This window comes from Oratosquilla oratoria, chromosome 1 (assembly GCF_046742065.1).
Source record: "Oratosquilla oratoria isolate Oo_2021 chromosome 1, ASM4674206v1, whole genome shotgun sequence".
NCBI classification, from domain to species: domain Eukaryota; kingdom Metazoa; phylum Arthropoda; class Malacostraca; order Stomatopoda; family Squillidae; genus Oratosquilla; species Oratosquilla oratoria.
The window spans coordinates 61,482,986-61,504,659 of NC_134777.1; the positions used below are offsets into that span (position 1 = coordinate 61,482,986).

The window sequence follows — 21,674 nt, forward strand, 5'->3', positions numbered from 1 at the left end:
TTATTTTTATGAATTCTTAAATCCTCCTTAATTGTCTCCCATTCCTCCTCTCCCTCCACCTTCCCTTTCATACTTTCTTTCCTTGTCTTTACCTCATCTCCTTACTTCCACTCCTTCCCCATCTCCATTCCATCCTCCTGTGCCTTCCCTCTCCTTCACTCCTCCACACTCTCTTTCCATACCCTCCCTACTCCCTCTCCTACCTCACCCCCTCATTTCCTTCTCTTCCACACTCCCTCCCCCACTCCCTCCTCTAGTCCTCCCAACTACCTCCCCCATTTCTCTCCCACTCCTATGTCTTTCTCACTCTCTCCCCTCCCCCCTCCCTCCCTCCCCATGTCTTCCCAATTCCAGCTCCCCATCCTCCCTCCTCCTCCTCCTCCTCCTCCTCCTCCTCCTCCTCCTCCTCCTCCTCCTCCCGCACCTCACCTCAACCATTCCCTTCCCTCACGCATTACACCCCCCTCCCCCCACCCCCCCTCCCCCACCCCCACCCCCCTCCCCCCTTCTGCCTGGACGAGACCGGAAGCCCTCCTTTAGGGGCAGAGGGCACTTCGGGGGTCAGGTTCGAGGTCAGAAAACGGGAAAAAATAATAGATAGAAGACATATAGACAAAAATCAGATAAAACGAGGAAAATAAAAGGGGACAAGAAGAGGAGCGGAAAGAGGAGAGTAGCGAAGGGAGAGTGGAGAGAGGAAAAAGTAGAGAGGAAAGAGGAAAGGGGAGACGGAAGAGGAAAGAGGAAAGAGGAGAGAGGAGAGAAGGGAGGAGAAAGGAGAGAGGAGAGAGGAGAGTTGGAAGAGGGAAGAGGGAAGAGGGAAGAAGGAAGAAGGAAGAAGGAAGAGGGAAGGGGGAAGGGGGAAGAAGCAAGAGGCAAGATGGAGGAGGGAAGATGGAAGAGGTTAGATGGAAGAGGACAGAGGGAAGGGGGAAGAGGCAAGAGGCAAGAGGGAAGCGGGAAGAGGCAAGAGGCAAGAGGGAAGTAGGAAGATAGAAGAGGGAGGAGGGAAGAGGCAAAAGGCAAGAGGGACGCGGGAAGAGGCAAGGGGCAAGAAGGAATAAGGGAAGTAGGGAAGAGGGAAGAGGGAAGTGGGAAGAGGGAAGTGGGAAGAACGAAGAGGGAAGAGGGAATAGGGAAGTGGGAAGAGGGAAGTGGGAAGAACGAAGAGGGAAGAGGGAAGAGGGAAGAGGGAAGTGGGAAGATGGAAGAGAAAAAAGGGAAGAGAGGTAGAGGAAGAGGGAAGAGGGAATAAGGAAGAGGAAAGAAGGAAGAGGGAAGAGCGAAGAGGGAAGAGGAAATGCTGTGTGGCTCTGGTCCATAGTGGTGTAATCACTCCAAACGAGGGAAGGGTAAGAATAGGGGAGGGAGAGAAAGGAGAAGGGAAAGAAAGGGTAAAGAGGGAAGGAAAGGGAAGAGAGTGTAATGTAAGTAGGGTAGGAAAACAGGAAGAAGAAGGGAAGAAGAAGAAAAGGAAATCGAGGGGAGTTTAGGGTAGTGGAAAGGTAAGAAAGGTAAAAATAGGAAATAGATGGGGAGGAAGGAGATGGAGGAGAGGAAGGAGAGGGAGAGGAGGAACGGGAAGAGGAGGAAAAGGGAGAGAATGCAAGGGAAGGAGGAGACGGAGGAGTAAGATAGGAGGGGTAGAAGAAAAGGGAAGGGAGAGGAGTGAGAGTAGAAGGGAGGGGAAGGGAAGATAGGGGAATAGAGAGTAAGGGGAGGAAAGGGAGGAGAATGTAAAGGAAAAAGGGGAGGGAGGAAGAAGAGAAGAGGGGTAGGAGAAGAAAAAGGAATGGAAGGGAAGGGAATGAAGGGAGTGGCGAGAGAGGTGAAGGTAGGGGAAGAAAAGGGAAGAGAGGGGAAGGGGAAGGAAAAGGGCAGTAGGTAAGAGGAAGGATCAGGAAGGGAAGGGGGAGGAGGGGAAAAGAGGGGAGGAGAGGGGAGGAGAGGGGAGGAGAGGGCCAGAAGGTAAGAGGTATGGAAGGGAGGGGAGGGGTGAGATGCTGAGAAGAGGGAGGGAGGGAGGGAGGGAGGGAGGGAGGGGGGGAGGGAGGGAGGGAGGGGGGAGGGGTGTAGTGGTGGAGTAGATTAACCTGGAGGGATAGTTTCAATGATCCAAGTTAAGGTTCACATGGCGCCGAATATGGAGATCCAAAGAGGCAATAAAAGATGATAGCTGGTAATAAAAGATGATAGCTGGCGAAGGAAGAATGACCAGAGCTCTCAAGTCACAACAGCGACTGTGAAAGATTTGCGGAGGAATACTTTTGTACACAGTCGTCATGTTAAGCCACTGTTGCTTTGCAAGGAAAAGCCACACCCGAAATAGATGCGTCATGTTTAAATAGTTGTAATTCCTTCGAGTTTGCTTTAGTTATTTTTCTTGATCTCTTGTGTCTTTTTTCCATTTCAGTTCATTGTTTATCTATATTTGATTCTCATTCGCCAGCTTCCTCCTCCTTTCATTATTTTCGTTTTTCGTCTTCCTCACTTTTTTCAAATTTAGATTTTTCTCTTTATTGTTTTCTATTTTCGTTTCGACTTGCCTTTTATCGGAATTATTTTTTTTATCATTTTATATGTTTCACTCCATAATTACTTTTACTCCACTAATCTCACTTTTAACACAAGCTTTTACAGAAATTCTGCAATAATCTTTCCAGAGATTTATCTATTCACTTATTTATTTATTTTTACAGTTTCTATTATCGAGTAGTAGTAGTAGTAGTAGTATTATTAGTATTAGTAGTAGTAGTAGTAGTAGTAGTAGTAGTAGTAGTAGTAGTAGTAGTAGTAGTAGTAGTAGTAGTAGTAGTAGTAGTAGTATTGCTATTCTTCTTCTTCTTCTTCTTCTTCTTATTATTATCTTATTAAATTTTTTTAACTTCCGCCCTCCATACCTGGAACCACCTGGAACCAGCGACAGGTGCTTTGTACTGCTGCGAGAGGGACGTCAATGAGAGTCATCTCCACCCTGCAATTCCTCAAAACCCGTCAAAATCATCACTTCCATCTGGAGGTGGAGCCCCGAGGGGCTGGGACTCGACCTCAGTCACACAAGGAAGTGTTACACGTGGAAGTGACGTCACATTTGGAAGTGACATCACATGCGCGAATGACGTCATATGTGAGTGACGTCACACTTGAAAACGACGTCACATGTTTGAATGACGTCACTTATGGGAATGACTTCAGATGTAGAAGTGACGTCAAACGTAAAAAGACTCCACACACACGAATGACATCACGTGTGTAAGTGACGTCAGATGTGAAAGTGACGTCAGGTGTGGAGGAGGAGGGTGAGCATGGAGGAGGAGGAGGAGGGGGAGGGGAGGAGAAGTGGGAGGAGAAGGGAGAGGAGGAAGGGGAGGAGGAGGAGGAGGAGGAGGAGGAGGAGGTACGGGGCCAGGAGGAAGTAAGATCAGGGTTGAGAGCGACGCCCCGGAGGTGAGGCTGCGGGTCGTAAGGTCGCCAGGAGGAGGAGGAAGAGGAGGAGGAGGAGGAGGAGGAGGAGGAGGAGGAGGAGGAGGACGAGGAAGAGGAAGAGGAAGAGGAGGAGGAGGAGGAGGAGGAGGAGGAGGAGGACGAGGACGAGGACGAGGAAGAGGGAGAGGGGGAAAAGGAGGGGAAGGGATGAAATATGAGGGAGAGAGGTAGAAAGGAAGAAGAGAAGAGGGAGAAAGCAAGGGAGGAGAAGAGAATGAGGGCGAGTAAGAAGGGAGAGGTGGAAGAGAAGGAGGAGGAGAAGGAGTAGAAGGAAGAAGGAAAAGGGGAGGAGTAGGGAGAGGGCAGAAGGAGGGTAATGAAGAGGAGGAAGAGGAGGAGGAGGAGGGGGAGGAGGAGGAGGAGGAGGAGGAGGAAGGAAGGAAGAGAGGGAGGAAAAGGAGAAGAAGGAAAAGAGGAATAGTAGGAGGAGAAAGAGTAGAAGGAGGAAGAGTTGGATGGGGAGAAGTAGGAGGAGGTTGGGTGAGGAGGAGGAGGGGTGATGAGGAGGAGAAGGAGGAGAAAAAAGAGGAGGAGGAGGAGGAGGAGGAGGAGGAGGAGGAGGAGGAGGAGGAGGAGGAGGAGGAGGAGGAGGAGGAGGAGGAGGAGGAGGAGGAGGAGGAGGAGGAGGAAAAATGCTACGAGAGACGGTATAGTTGTCGAAATGGTTTCTTGACGCCAACAGACCCAACGGAACCTACGAGCTGGCGATGAGAGAGAGAAGACAAAAGACAATGGAGTCTCAACATCTCTTGAGTTTTGCTGACAGCAAACACGAGAGAAAATTTCAAAATCTATCATTATAATCGTTATCATTATCGTTGTTATTACTATCATTATAATTATTATTATTAGTAGTAGTAATTATTAATCGTTATCATTATTACCATTATCTTTGTTATCATTATCTTTTTTTCCATTGTCGTGTCCAACTTGCTGTTAGGGCCAGCTGAACTTGTTCAAGGATACTATTTGTCTCAAGATAGAATTTATCTATGGGCAATGATTATCCACAAGTGACCCTTTTCTAACGCATTTATCAAAGTCAGAGATGAGAACAAACCCTTTGTTGTCTTACTAAGGTGCAATTTTTCTTTCTTACAAATATCATAGGAATACGGTTGTCTTATTTATTCAATCACGATTTTTTTTTTGTTTAATTCCTCGAGCCTATCAGGGTCTTAAGTGGACTGTGCAGGCCAAACTGTGTACAGCCCATACACACTCAGTTTGGCCTGCACAGTCCTGATTTTGTCAGAGGGCCGGACTACGGCAATGGCTCTTTTATTTAACCACCACGTAGAGCGGTAACGAATAAAACGTTGTATGATATCAGTTACTAAAGGGTTAAGGTGGGGGAAGGTTATGTGTGTACAAAGAAATATTATATATTCATTAATAAATTATATCTTTATATGGTTCCTATATATCGTGTATCAAAGACATGATATATAGGTTGTAGTTATGATGGTCGTGATGATGGATTTTTGTAGTTGTGCATGTAATAATTCAGAGACGCCATCATCAATTACGCCAGTAACATAAAAAATACCAATATTAACATTAACAACATAAGACATTAACTTCATCATCAGCAACACATCATCATCAGTAACATCAACACTTACAACATCAACATCAACAAGATCAACAATGCCATTGACATACAAAGGATTACAAAGGAGGAGCATGCTGACAGGAGACCTTTTTGTCCATAACTAGGTCGGATGCAAAAAAAACAAAAAAAAAAAAAAAAAGATAATGATAAATAAATAAATAAATAAACAAATAGATAAAAATTATAATAATGTAAGTAATAATAAAGAAAAGTAGATAAATAGATAAAATTAAATAATAAACAAACAGGTAAATAGTAAATAATAATAAATTGACACAAATAATAATGGTATATAATCAAACAAATAATAAACAGACAAATAATAACAAACAAATAAATAATATGAAATAAATGGCAGGCATTACAGCATCTTGCTTAGGTGTTTATATAAACGAACCTTAAACCTTCGAACTGAACTACATTGCATTACCTCCGCACGAAGTTTATTCTATTCATTAAGTACACGGCTGGCAAAGTTGTTCCTACCCAATTCCAAATTAAATCTACTTCCTGACAGTTTGAGACCGCTATTTCTTGTCGGATTCTCATTTAGTGTGGAAATTTTGTCACTTTTGATGTTGTCAATTCCTTTTAGAATCTTAAAGACCTGTATCAAGACACTTCTGAGTTTACGCTCTTTTAGGGAAAACAAATTAATATGTTTTAGTCGATTTTCATATTATTTATTTTTGATATTTAGAATCAGTTTTGTGGCTCATCGGTGACCATACGGAAATAGCATTTTCCAAATGTGGACGAACTAACGATTTATATATATAGCTTGTTAATGAGAAAAGGGTTTTTGAAGTCAAAAGATCGCGCAATGAGTCCTAGAATCTTATTTGCTTTCTCAGAGGCTGAAATACACTGCTTAGATGATTTGAGATCGTTACTGATTATTACGCCGAGATCCTTTCCACTATCCACTTTTGTTAACGAATTTCCAAATAACTTGTAATCGTACTTTCTGTTATTTTTACCTATGTGCATAACTTTGCATTTACTTATGTTAAATTTCATTAGCCACTTTTCAGACCATTGCTGTAGTTTATTTAAATCTTCTTAAATATCTAATTGGTTTAAGTGATCATCAGCAAATTTGGAGACAATAGATTTCAGTTCGTGGTCTATATCATTTATATATACTATGAATAGAAGTGGCCCAAGAACGGAACCCTGAGGAACTCTACTCGTAACATTTTTCCATCTAGTCCAACTTAATAGGCTATCACTTATTCCGTGTGAAGTTAATTTAGTAAGTAGTCTTTCGTGTGGGACGGTATCAAAAGCTTTTGCAAAGTCTAGATATGTATAAAATCTATATTGTTTCCTTTGTCATAATTCGAGATGACTGTATTGTAGAATTCGAGTTAGTCACGCAAGAACGGTTCCGTCTGAAACCATGCTGGCTATCATTTATCAAACAGTTACTTTCTAAATGATGTTCGATAGCATCTCTGATGATAGTTTCCATAATTTTTCCTACGATTGAAGTCAAGCTTATAGGGCAACAGTTATTTTTTTGTCACCTTTTTTGAATATGGGAGTAGCGCTAGCTAGTTTCCATTCTCTTGGGACATCTCCGGATATGATGGATTTCTTGAGAATTATTTCTAATGGAACAACAATCTCGTTTTTCATTTTCTTTTAAGATCCTTGGATGCCAACCGTCAGGTCCCGGTGTTTTATTAACTTTGAGTGTCTCTATACACCTTTTAATTTTTTCTTTTGTTATATTTACCGTAGTAAGTTTATCCTAGACTTTTCACAGGCTTCAGTTTGGAGTTAATTTTGAGGCGTTTTATTTACGAATACGGAGCTAAAATAATTGTTTAAAATATCACACATTCCTTCATTTGAATATTCAAAATGACCATCAGCAGATAATAGTGGGCCAATGGGATTCCTAGTATACTTAGAATTCTTTGGAATTTTCTTTGGGTTTATCAGCGATATTCATTTCGAATTGCTGTTTTCTTTTCTATTGTCTTTTTTAATATCTCTGTATTATTACATAACTTTGATAGTCATTAGGTGCACCCAAGCGTTTGTATTTTTTATAAGCCTGTTTCTTTTCAGCAATACTTTTTCAGTTTCTTTATCAAGCCATTTTGCACGAGCCTAGTTTGGGGCTGGGGGGCGTCTGTCTTTAAACAGGATGTAATTATGAATCATCTTAGCAAGCGTATTTTGAAATATTTCCCACATCTGATCTACAGGTCTTTCGCTTAATTTTGCCTCCCAGTCTGTAAGTTGAAGCTCCTGACGTTGTCAACATCAAAAACACCATTAAGAAGGAAATAGGCAAGAATTGGTTTACAAACAAGGTGGTCGATGAATGGAATAAACTTAGTAACCATGTAGTAAGCGCTGAAACTATCAGTTGTTTTAAAAAACGATTAGGCAACTTTATGGATGGGGATGACAGGTGGTGATGGATACGGAGCTGCCTAGTGTAGGCCTTATGGTCTTTTGCAGTTTCCTTTATTTCTTATGTTCTTATGTTCTAAAACAAACATTACCACCAACATCAACACCATCATCGACAGCACCACCAATAACAACAACAACAGATACTGACAAGAAAACCGGAATCCAGGCAAGAGGCGTTGCGAAACAAGAATACTCGGAAAAAAAAAAAAAAAAAAAATCACCAAGAAAAATTCATTCACAGCGGTTTCGAACTCTCCAGAGAATGATTCATGAATCATCTCAACCCAATCTTTGGTCGATCAATTTTCTTCTGTTCAGTATGAGACGATCTTATTCAACTCAACATTAGAACCTCAAAACTAGTGGCGTTGTCCATATTGGGTCTGTAAACGTTTTCTATGATTTGTAGATTTTGTGCTGGTTTTTACAAACCATTAAGTTAACTTTTGAATATTGTACTGATTCATGCCTGACAATTTTATTTGCCTAAATAGTGGTTCCTGAGCAATGGGTTAGAAGGATCATAAACTTTAGCACTGTAAACTTGGTTTCCAACCCTTTATACCTTACACGAGTAGATAAAAGGATTTGATCCAGTTCGTGTGACCACTGCAGTAGAGGAGATCTTTCCTTTATTATTATCCGTATATAGAAATATAATGAATATTTAACAATGAAGGATATGATTAAATAAATACATTGTATGGCTAGCTTCTTACCATGTTTCGATGAAATTTGAACTACACTGCAAATAAACGTTGAAGTAAAGTCACCCTCACTTTATAGAAAACGGACCTCTGGAAAACGAAAATGGGAAGATGGGTACTTACCTCGGACCAGATGGTTTCCACAGTCGTGCCAGTGTTCATGATGACGGTTTAGCCAGTCTGCAAAGAAGATTAAAAAAAAAGCTATTCAGGTTTCGAAATCGTTATCATTTTCATGATATTTAGAGCTCTTGTGGTTTTGGGTCGTGCTAATTGTTACTTATTTGATTTGTTTGTTTCTTATTATATATATATATATATATATATATATATATATATATATATACATATATACATATATAATGTAAATATATATATATATATATATATATATATATATATATACTTATGTATGTATTTTCGCATCAGACCTAGTTATGGACCAAAAGGTCTCCTGTCGGCATGCTCCGCCTTTGTAATCCTTTGTAATGTTGGTGTTGATGTTGGTGGTAGTGACGATGGTGGTGATGGTTGTGGTGGTGTTTGTGGTGATTATTGGTGGTCATTGGTGAGCATGGTCATTATCTGTGGTGGTCGTGGTTATGGTGGTCGAGAAGATGGTCGTGGATGTGGTCTTCGTGTTTATTCAAAATATCATTATCATTATTATAGTTTGAAATCGTCACTGTGACAATACCATCATTAGTGTTAAATGAGACGACATACTACTGTGGAAAAATAAAATAGTGTAAAACTACCAATGTTAGAGGAAATTAAGTGTCAAGGGATATTGACACCTCAAAAAAAAAAAAAAAAAAAAAAAAAAAAAAAAAAAAGTTGTATAAATAATGTTTGATTCGGTTTAACGTCACGAAATCCCCTTATCAGGAAGCTGGGACAGTGACCCTTACAGAGGAATTTGTAGCGTGGGATCTAATGAACCATGACCTTGTTTCCATTTGCCAGTGACAGGGTTCGAACCGCCATCACCTTGACCTCCGTCGCAAGTAGCGACGCCCTAACCAACTCGGCCAGCGAGGATCTAAATAACTGAAGAATGATAAGTTATTAACTACATTAGGTCAAATTATATTATATACGCTTATGCGCACACACACACATACAAATGCATATGCATAGGCACATACCAACATATTACTAAATAGACAGTTGGTCACATACTGACAGACAGTTGGATACTGATAGGCACATACCACCATATCACCACATGGACAGTTGTTCACATGCTGACAGGCGACCGCATAGACAAAAAGGTGGAGACAGATCTAACACAAAGTACTTAATAACTGCGTAATTAAAGAATCATGGCAATTAAAACAAATTGAGGACGAAGTCTTTATTAAGAGAATAACGTTAAACTCGTTAGCAAAACGTTGTAAAATGTTTTTCTCAAATTATGTTCCCCCAGCTAAAAAGTTGTCAGGTTAAATGACCTTTGTGTTCTGTTCCAACAAATATGTTTTAACACCCTGGAAACAGATCAAACAGTTTTTTGTTGTGATTAAAAAATTGGTGGTGCGTTATTTGCAGTCCTAACCAAAGAGCTGTTCAACTTAAATCGATCTTAACCAATACATACCATTTTAGCAACTAAAAAAATGTTCAGCTGATATCGGAGATACATGGCAGGGTTGCCGTTTTTTGTGAAGAAGATTCGGTGGGAAATTGTCGTCTTCGGCACCCACGCGCCACTTTCTACCTCCTCTTAATCAATTTATCACCTGTCTATTATCAATTAAATGCAGATATATCTCAAGTCTCAGACATTAATGGATACACAACACTCATTAGTAGAGTTTTAGATTATAGTAGAGTGAAATTTAGGATGAAGGTTAATTGAATTATTGATAAATAGAATATTTTGGTCCAGATATTTTAACGTCATTCAAGAAGAAATAAACGAGAGCTCATTGGCCGTTTTCAAAGTGAAAACTTGAAATAAATGTGTTTGTCATTGTACTGAATGATCGCCATCCTCGCCTATCATATCAGAGATTTTGCTTTAAATTAATAATATACTCTATATTTTGATCCACTGAAACGACGCCTAATGCACCAAACTGAAAAAAGAAAAAAAAAAAAAAGACAATCTGACACTAACGACATCTATGGAGCAGACTACAAAATACGCGCACTCTGCGTATTGACAATTTCGATGTTCTCAAAGCCAGCTTTCCTGCCATACTAATGATTTCTGTTAGATTGTAACGTAATTTATTTCGAATATTTTGTGACATCCAAAGTGGCTGTTGCACAGCAATTTGTAAATAAACGTCTAATACTATGTGGTAATGTATAGTCTGCAGCATCCACATACCACATTCTCCACCCCACATACACCGTAATATCAATTTATTATACATTATTTAAATCACAATACAGATATACATATGTAGATACTGTATATTCGTTCATAAATATATTTAAGTAACATGATCAAGAAATTTAGCTCTCAAATGGTTTGAATTACTATATATATATATATGTATATATATATGTATATATATATATATATATATATATATATATATATATATATATATACACTTGGCGGCTCAATGGGGTATACGAGCGTAGAACGCTGTGTTCTGATTGGCCCGCTGAGATAGCTAATCGTGAAGCGCTATACTCGCCGTGGATTTAGCCCAGGTGAACCTCCCAGCCTTACTGTTGATGTTGGGATAAGTAGTGATGCATGCAGCTTCCATGGGTTTCCTGGTCTTCTTATCCATACCTTTGTATTCTCATTCCTTTGAGAAAGTCAATAGACGAAACGTCAGGAATAAAGGCTTCACTTCCAGTCCATGTTTCCTTTGCCGTGTTTATGCAACTTTTTCACATGGATTTTCATTATATATATCATATATATATATATATATATACAGTATATATGTATATGTATAAGTATATGTATATATGTATATGTATATATATACACATATGTATATATACATATATATATATATATATATGTATATATATATATTCATATATATATATATATATATATATATATAGATATACATACATATATGTATGTATATATATATATATATATATATATATATATATATATACATTATATATATATATATATTATACATATATATCTATGTATATATATATATATATATATATTATATATATATATATATATATAATATATATATATATATATATATATATATATATATATATATATATTAGAAGGTCATTCTGAATACAGGCTTTGTTGAAGTCTACAGCAGTAGTAGCATTGTTCAACTTGTAAGATGTACTCTCGATATTTCTAATGAGAGAGCGGAGGTTGGAGGTCAGGGTACTGATAGAATCTCCAATGCACATATTGTTTACTCTAGACGTCGTTCGATCCAGTCAGAGGTCATCTTCAGGAGTTACAATATACACAATGATATAACAAACAGGCATGACATATGAGGTGTGGCGGGGGAGATTTTGTACCCGCGAAGAAACACTGGGAGAGGAAGTCATAACAGGTGTGGCGGTGACTGTTGGATTGGTTCTTTTTTAATGTTAAGGGTATTACGTAATAGTAAGTGGCTATTTTTTTGCACAGAAAAAACATTAAACATCATAAAAAATTTAGCCACTTTATATATATATATATATATATATATATATATATGTATATATATACATATATATATACATGTATATATATATATATATACATATATATATATATGTGTATATGTATACATATATAGATATATATATACATGTATATGTATACATATATATATGTATATACATGTATATATATATGTATATATATGTATATATACATATATAAATATATATATACATATATAAATATATACACACACACATATATATATATATATATAATATATATATATATATATATATGTATATATATATGTCATATATGTATATATATATATACATATATATATATATATACATACATATATATACACATATACAACTCTTTGAAGAAGACCAAGGTGGCCGTAACGTAAGATTAAAGCTATTCCGAGAGCATCTTCGTTTTACTTCCACCCCCAAAACTCTCATCTGTCATTTGTTCTCTGAATGTATATATATATATATATATATACATATATATATATATATATATATATATATATATATATATATATATATAGATGTATATATTATATGTATATATACATATGCATATACATATACATACACATATATATACACATGCATATATACATGTACATATACATGCACATACACATACGCGTATAGATATACATACGTATATATATATATATATATATATATATATATACATGTATATATTATATGTATATATACATATGCATATACATACACATATACACATATATATACACATGCATATATACATGTACATATACATGCACATACACATACGCGTATAGATATACATACGTATGCACATATACATATACACGTGCATATATGTATAAATATACATATATATATATTATATATATATATGTATATATATATATATGTATATATATATATATATAATAATATATACATATACATACATGCGGGAAACCAGACAATATAATAATAAACTATAAACCGAGCACTTTCGTCTATTGAGACATCTTCAAGGTATATTAACAGAAGAAACAAGAATTTATTTACAAAGGGAGGGTGGTAAGGTGAAGTAACTAGGTAACGCTCGTCGGGAAATCTCACCCCGTGACCTACAGTTTCCGTTCCCCGTGTTATGGGTGTTTGGGCTATCACTCTTTTAATGATAAAATTGTCCAATTTGAACAATTCTTGGCGTAAGTCTAAGTTGTTGACAACTTTATTCTTCGTTAAACTGGTTTTGATTTTTATTTCTATTTAAGTAAGGCTTATTATTTTTTAATAATTTCTTTAGCACCCTCCAAATCAGTACAATGGCTGAAATCTTTTAGGTGAACAAATAACGCGTTGAACATTTGTCCGCTTATGCAGTACATGTTGTCTTACTCTGAATTTTTAATTGTTTTTTTGTCTGACCAATGTATCACTTGTTACATTCTTTACATGGAATTTAATATATGTGTAGAGTCACTCAAAAAAGTATCGATTGGCGGTTTTAGATGTTCGTGCGAGACGAGTGAAACAACAAAATCGATGTTCCTGTACAGTTGGTAGTTGTGACAGAGTTGCACCCTACCTTTCCCCCCCCGTTAAAATACGTGGTATAGAATAAGCGTTTAATGAGTGAAGATGCGACAAGATTGAAAGTAATTATATTTGCGCCGACAAGAGCTGTTAATATTTTATTGTTACTGAAATCACACACACACACACACACACACACACACACACACACACACACACACACACACACACACACACACACACACACACACACACACACACACACACACACACACACACACACACACACACACACACACACACACACGCCAGAGCATACGCAATAGATATTGCTACACCACAATATGTTTTTGGTCTAGACAACGCTACAGGTTCTCCTGTCTACATGGCAACCTCTACCCGTCACTCCCTTTCTCAACCCTCGTCCTCCCAGAGGGGCAGCCATTCGCGCTATAATAAAACACTCCACAGCTCCTTAGCAGTTAACAGGTTGTTTCTTCCGTGTAATATAACATTTGTGTAATATATAAGCTTGAATTATAGTTCTAATATTTTAGATGTCTTCACTGAATTCTGCTATAATGAAGATGCAATTCTATAAACTGCAAAGCTATGAGAAACACTGGCGCAATGATACACAGGCGTACCAACAGTTTCCAAGTTTTTTGAACAACGTGTCAGAGTTTAGGGTTTACTTACGTCCATTTCAGTGCGATTTCTTACCGACACTTTTTTGAGTGACTGTACATATACATGCATATGCATACACACATACATACACACATGCATACATACATACATACATACATACATACGCACACGGACACACGCACACACACACACACACACACACACACACACACACACACACACACACACACACACACACACACACACACACACACACACACACACACACACACACATACACGCACGCACGCACGTACACACTCACACACACGCACACACACACACACACACACACACACACACACACACACACACACACACACACACACACACACACACACACACACACACACACACACACACACACACACACAAAGTAATACGATACAGTAAGATGATGATACTCACATTTATCACCAAGAGAGTATAAAGGAAGTGTGAACCTGGAAAAGTGGAAACCAGTCCTGTACGAGCGTCACACGACGACAATGAAGCAACTTGTGGACCACATATTGTGATTTGGGGGGCGACACGGTAGTTTGAGTGACAGATAGGCTCGTTAGTAAACGCACGTAAACTAGTTCGTCTGATGCCACATCTCATTTCGTTGAATGACTATTAAACAAGTGTATGCAATTAACTTTACGGGTATTATTGAATTCATGCATAATGTGATGTGTTTAAATTTCCTAGAATTTCTTGTAGTCATATATCATATATTACAATCTTATGATCTTTGGTTTACATATTTTTTTTACTAACTTTAACATATGCATTTACACATTGATTTTTTCCTGTGTCGTTAATGATAGATACTAGATAGAAAATATTAATTGGAATGTTCTTATGCTTTTCATATAATGTAATGCCTGTCATTTATTTTATATTATCTATTTATTTGTTATTATTTGTCTATTCGTTTATTATTTCCTTGATTATTATTTATTACTATTTACCTGTAAATTTATTATTATTTAGTGTTTACCTGTTTATGATTTAACTTCATCTATGTATTTATTTATCTTATCTATTATTATTTATATTATTATAATTTGTATTTATTTGTTTATTTATCATTATTATCATTTTTTTTCATCCGACCTAGTTATGGACCAAAAGGTCTCCTGTCGGCATGCTCCTCCTTTGTAATCCTCCTTTGTAATAGATTTATTGGTTATAACACCTAGAATCGAGACATCATTACATGACATATTTCTTCTTGTATTATTAGTTCTCCAGATTAGTTGAGTATCTAACTTGATGGCAGTTATCTTCACTATTACATGTTCAATGTGTCTTGCCCATATGGTAAATTGGTGATAATAATCAATCACTATTTTTGTTTCTGTATCAAGATATCTATATATATAGTCTACTTATTTTTTTTAGTCTTCTGTAATTTCGTATTTACCGATTTTGATAATTCAGGAACTATTTCTGTCGAGGCATTGTAGAAGTTTTTGTACATACATACATATACCAAGGCTTTTTCCCCCTTACAAGGGAGGTAGCCAAAAAAGGAAAAGGCATAAAATCATTCCCACCCATTCCATCCCTGAATACACTCCACACCCCTCCACCCTCCCACTCATCTTAGCACCTCCTGGATGACGGGTCATCCCTGCACCTTTTCCACTGTCCTGGGTCAGAAGCAGTGTCGCAAGACACAGCACATCCACAACAAATCCGCTTCATTAAATCGGCGACCCCCCCTCTCCGTCCCCCCATTGCATAAAAGGAGAAGACGGGGAGAAATCCCTTCGGGCTGCGTCAAATTTTGCTCACACATACTACCTCACCCCCCATCCCCCCCGCCCATTCCACCTCATGCATCACAGCATCATCCATATACAACCATTCTCCATTCACCCCTGTCTTCTGTCCTCTCCCGTCCTTCCTCAACAGACATTCCCCTCTTCCCCAAAGCCCCCTTCACCTCATCCTAGGACGTCCCTTCATGTTCACTTTCTTCACTCATTCTTTCCTCATTCTTCACTCAAGTTTTCGTAAATATTATATATCAATTACAAGACGTTCCGTGAAATTCATGAAAGCTATTACACACACGTACACGTACGCATACACACCCACCCACACACACACACATACATACACACACACACACACACACACACACACACACACACACACACACACACACACACACACACACACACACGCACACACACACACGCACACACACACACGCACACACACACACGCATACACACACACGCATACACACAGAACACACACACACACACACACACGCACACACACACACACACACACACACACACACACACACACACACACACACACACACACACACACACACACACACACACACACACACACACACACACACACACACACACACACGCGCGCGCACACACACACACACACACACACACACACACACACACACACACACACACACACACACACACACACACACACACACACACACACACACACACACACACACTAGCGCACACACACACACACACATGCGCACACACATACGCATAAACATACGTACCCATACACACACACACGCACACACGCACATAACACACAGTGCATATAAGCACATATAAAAATCATGTAAACACGCGCACATAGACACACGCACACATACAGATAACATGCATATACAAATATATGCACACATATACATACACAATCACAAACATATACTCACACGCACAAAAGCACACACAAACGAAAGTACGTACATACACACGAGTAAAGTCAGATGTACACATACATGCATACACACACACACACACTCGTATCTTTCTAAATGACAGTCACATACACGTGTATTACTTTATCAAAGAGTATAACCTTCACATACCTCTAAGTGTCTCCAGTAACCCAGTTAGTGGCTGGCATAGAACCCACACTAAGATCTTTAGCAAGAACGCTTAGGACTCCACTGAGAGCTTCACTAAGAACTGGACTGAGAGCTTCACTAAGAGTCTCACTCAACAGTCCACCACCACCACGGAGACGCTCAACTTCGTTACTGACAGTTCGACGAAACATTGGCGTACAACCAGGACATGGGGGGAGAGGAGGGAAAGGGGGGGGGAGAATTGGGGAGAGAGGGGGAAGTGAAGGAGAAAGGGGTATAAGAAGGGGAGAGGGGGCGGACAGAGGGATTAGTGGGGGGAAGAGGGAGTGGGAGAGTTAGGAGGTAGTGGGAGGAGGAGGGGAGAGGGGGGAGTACCTGACAGAAAATAAAGGAATGAAATGTTGGGAGGATGGGGGGGTGGTTGGGGGCAAGGTGGGTTGAAGGGGGGAGAGAGAGGAAGGGGGAGTACCCGACACAGTGTTTTGGAGGGACTTGGGAGGAGCAGGAGGAGGAGGAGGAGGAGGGAGGAAATAGGTGGGGTGAGTAACAAGATAGTGTTGTCATTGGAGGAAGGAATTGTGAGCGAAGAGGAGGTGACGCTGGGAGCATCTTCAGTGGAGAGAGGAGGGAGGAGGGAGGAGGGAGGTGGGAGGATGGAGGAGGGAGGAGGGAGAGAGGCTGGAGTAAATTAGAGGGAAAAAGGTACGGGAGTAAGGAGGAGGAGGTGGAGAAAGAGGAGTGAGGAGGGTGAGGAGTGAGGAGGGTGAGGAGGAGGAGGAGGAGGAGGAAGAGGAGGAAGAAGGAGAAGTTATGAGGAAAGGGAAACATATACGGTAAAATAGGAGGAAGGAGGAGAATAGGAGGTATATGGTAGGGTGTGTGAGGTATGAGGTAGGATGTAGGAGGGGAAAATGTAGGAGGCTGAAGAAGGAGATAGAGACAAAGAGGTAAGTAGGAGCTGGATTGTACGAGGTAGAGAAGTAGGAGGCAGGAACTAAAAGAATGTAGGAGGTAGTATATGCAAAATAGGAGGCAAAAAGCTGAGGTAAGACTTAGAATTTAAGAGGTATAAGTTAAGAGGTCAGAGGCAGGAGGTAAAAGGTGGGGCTTAGGTAAGGGGAAGAAGGGAGGTACAAAGAGGGAAGGAGGAAAGAGCAAAGCGATATAAACAAAGCCTCTTCATCCTCTTCCTTCCACTCCTCCTACTCCTCCTCCTTCTCCCATTCCTCCTCCTCCTCCTCCTCCCACTCCTCTTCCCACTCCTCATTCTCCTTCCACTCTTCCTCCTCTTCCTCCTCCTCCCACTCCTCCTGATCCTCCTCCCACTCCTTGTGATCCTCCTCCCACTCCTCATTCTTCTCCTCCTCCTCCTCCCACTCCTCCTCCTCCTCCTCCTCCTCCCACTCCTCCTCCTCCTCCTCCCACTCCTCCTCCTCCTCCTCCTCCTCCCACTCCTCCTCCTCCTCCTCCCACTCCTCCTGATTCTCCTCCCACTCCTTGTGATCCTCCTCCCACTCCTCATTCTTCTCCTCCTCCTCCTCCTCCCACTCCTCCTCCCACTCCTCCTCCTCCTCCTCCTCCCACTCCTCCTCCTCCTCCTCCTCCTCCCACTCCTCCTCCTCCTCCTCCCACTCCTCCTCCTCCTCCTCCCACTCCTCCTCCTCCTCCTCCCACTCCTCCTCTTCTCTTCTTCCTCCTCCCACTCCTCCTCCTCCTCCTCCCACTCCTCCTCTTCTCTTCTTCCTCCTCCCACCCCTCTTCCTCCTCTTCCTCCTGCTACTCCTCCTTTTTTCCTCTTTCTCCTCCTCTTCTTCCCTTCCTCCTTCTCCTCCCCCCATTCCTCACAGGTTTTTTTTTTAATTTTCTTTTCCTCCTCATTTTTATAACCAGTTTTGTTGAGGGCTATTTGGTCCCCTCCTGGCTTGCTGTCTAATGTATCTTCATTGAAAACAGGATTCCATAAGTGATTGTTTTCAAGTGAACGACTGATCTTTGGATTCATTATGTGTTGAATAAGAAAATGAAAGAAAAATGAATGGGAAAACATAGAGGAGAAAGGTAAGGGAAGATGATGAAGGACACGGTGCAGAGGAAGAGAAGGAAGAAGAGGAGGAGGAAGAGGAGAGGGAGGATGAGAAGGAGAAGGAAGAAAAGGATACGGTAAAGTGGATGAGAGAATACAAGAAGGGAAGATGGAAAAACAGGAGTAGGAGGAAGAATAAGAAAAAGAAGATAAGGAGGAGGAGGAGGAGGAGGAGGGTGGAGTAGGAGGACTAGGAGAGGAATAAGAAAAAGAGGAGAGGAGGAGAAGGAGGAATAGGAAGAGGAGGAGGAGGATGAGAAAAAAGAGGAGAAGTAAGAGGAGGAGGGGAGGAGGAGGAAGAGAAGGTGGGGAAGGAGGAGGAAGAGGAGGAGTAGTAGGAGGAGGGTGGAGTAGGAGGAGTAGGAGAAGGAATAAGAAAAGAGGAGGAGGAGGAGAAGGATAAGAAAAAAAAGGAGAAGGAAGAGGAGGAAAAGGAGAAGAAGGAGAAGGATAAGAAGGAGAAAGAGAAGGAAGAGAATGATGATAAGGAGAAAGGAGATGAGAAGGAGGAGGAAAAGAAGAAGTCAGAGAAAAGGGAGGAGGAAGTGGGTGAAGAAGAGGAAAAAGAGGAGAGAGGGGGAGAGGAGGAGGAGGAGAAAGAAAAGGAAGAAGAGGAAGAAAAGGAGAAAAGAAAAGAAAAGAAAAGAGAAAGTGGAATGAGGAGAAAGAAAAAAGGAAGAGGAAAAAGGAATGAAAAGAGAAGAAAAGAAAATAGTAAGTAGGAGGAGGAAGAAGAAAAGAAGTAGGATGACGATGATGATGATGAGGAGGAGGTCAAGGAAGAGGAAGAGGAGGAGGAGGAGGAGGAGGAGGAGAGGAGGAGATGGAGAACGGAGAAACAGATGGAGAAGGGAGAAAGGAGAGAGAGGAGGAGAATGAAGGAAAGGCATAAGAGGAGGAGGAGGAGGAGGAGGAGAGCAAAATGTAGGGAGACAAGGTTAAGGTGAAAGTGGAGGAGGAGGAGAGGAAAATGAGGAAGAAGAGGATGAAGATGACAAGGAAAAAGAGGAGCAGCAGGAAGAGGAAGAGGAAGAGGAAGAAGAAGAAGAAGAAGAGGAGGAGGAGGAAGGAAAAGAAAGGGGAGGAGGAGGAGGAGGAGGAAGGAAAAGAACCCCTCTACGGGGAGAGGTCTTTCATGTGAGGACAGGGGGGTGGGGGTGGGGGTAGGGGGGAGAGCTGGAAAGGGGGGGTCGCGGGTGTGGGGGGGGTAGATAATAAAAGTAATCCCTGGAAGACAAGGGTCTGGAATGAAGGGCGATTGAAGGTTGGGTGGGAGTGAGGGAGTGAGTAAGGGAAGGAGAGAGAGGGAGGGAGGGAGGACAGAAGAAAGAGAGGTGGAAGAGAGGGAGGAAGGGACGGAAAAGGGAAAGAATAAAAGGAAAGAAGGAAAAAAGAAAGAAGGAAGGGAAGGGAAGGGAAGGAAGTTGGGCGGGAGTAAGGAGGTAAAGAAGGGAGGAAGAGGTGGAGGAAGGGAGGAAGAGGTGGAGGAAGGGAGGGAGGAAGAGAGGGAGGGAGGGAAGAAGGGAAGAAGGAAAGAAGGGAAAGAAGGGAGGGAAAGAGGAAAGTAATAAGGGGGGGAGAGTAATGTAGGAATTCTTTCTGTTTCTGTATTTTTTTTCGTCTCCAATTCATTTTCTATTCGTCACATTTTTTTCTTCTATTCATCCTTGGTCTCCTCTTCCTCTTCATCTTTCACATTTCCCCCGTCCTCCTCCTCCTCTTCCTCTTCCTCTTCGTCCTACTCCTCGAACTCCTCATCCTCCTCATTTTCCTCTACTTCTTCTTCCTCGTCCTTATTTACCTCCTCGTCTTCTTCCATCTTCTCCTTTTCTTCTCCTCCCCCCCCCCATCCCGCTGGCCGAGCGGGTTAGAGCGTCGCTACTTGCAGCGGAGGTCGAGGTGACGGGAGCTCGAAGCCTGACGCCAGCGAGTTGGACCAAGGGTATGGTTCATTCAATTCCACGCTAGAAAGTCCTCTGTAAGGGGCATCGTCCTAGCCTCCTGATAGGGTAGTTCGCAGCGGTAAACTGAAGCCGAATAATTTTTATTTTATTCTACTTTTACAATTCCTCGTCGTCTTAGGTTTCCTCGCCTTCTTCCTCCGATCCTTTCCTCCTCCTCCTCCTCCTCCTCCTCCTCCTCCTCCTCCTCCTCGTCCTCGTCCTCCTCGTCCTCGTCTTCTTTGTTCTCGTCCTCCTCGTCCTCGCATTCCTCATCCTTATTCTCCTCGTCCTCCCGTCCTTGTCCTCATCCTTGTCCTCGTCCTCGTCCTCGTCCTCGCATTCCTCGTCCTTATTCTTCTCGTCCTCCTCGTCCTTGTCCTCGTCCTCGTCCTCCTCCTCGTCCTTGTCCTCCTCCTCGTCCTCCTCTTCGTCCTCGTCCTCGTCCTCGTCTTCGTCCTCCCCCTCGTCCTCGTCCTCCTCCTCCTCCTCCTCGTCCACCTCCTTCTCCTCGTCCTCCTTTTCCTCTTCCTCCTCCTCCTCCTCTTCATATACACAACTTTTCTGGTAGTATCCACAACTGGATTAAAGATTGGCTCTCTGAGCGAAAATAGAGAGTTGTAATTAACGGGGCCTTATCTAGCTGGCTCGACGTTAAAAGTGGCGTACCGCAAGGATCAGTTATGGGACCCGTTTTGTTCTTAATATATGT

At 41.0% G+C, this 21,674-nt stretch overlaps 1 protein-coding gene across 5 annotated transcripts in view; it reads right to left on the reverse strand.

The window, feature by feature from the left end:
• LOC143032120 (uncharacterized) overlaps positions 1–21,674 on the reverse strand; it is a 447,989-nt gene that overhangs the window by 287,575 nt on the left and 138,740 nt on the right. For all 5 annotated transcript variants that reach the window (XM_076196657.1, XM_076196747.1, XM_076196609.1 and 2 more), the window contains exon 3: positions 8,365–8,421. In XM_076196657.1, the coding sequence (XP_076052772.1) occupies positions 8,365–8,403 (39 nt within the window). In that variant the 5' untranslated portion in view covers positions 8,404–8,421. The remainder of the gene's footprint in view (positions 1–8,364; positions 8,422–21,674) is intronic.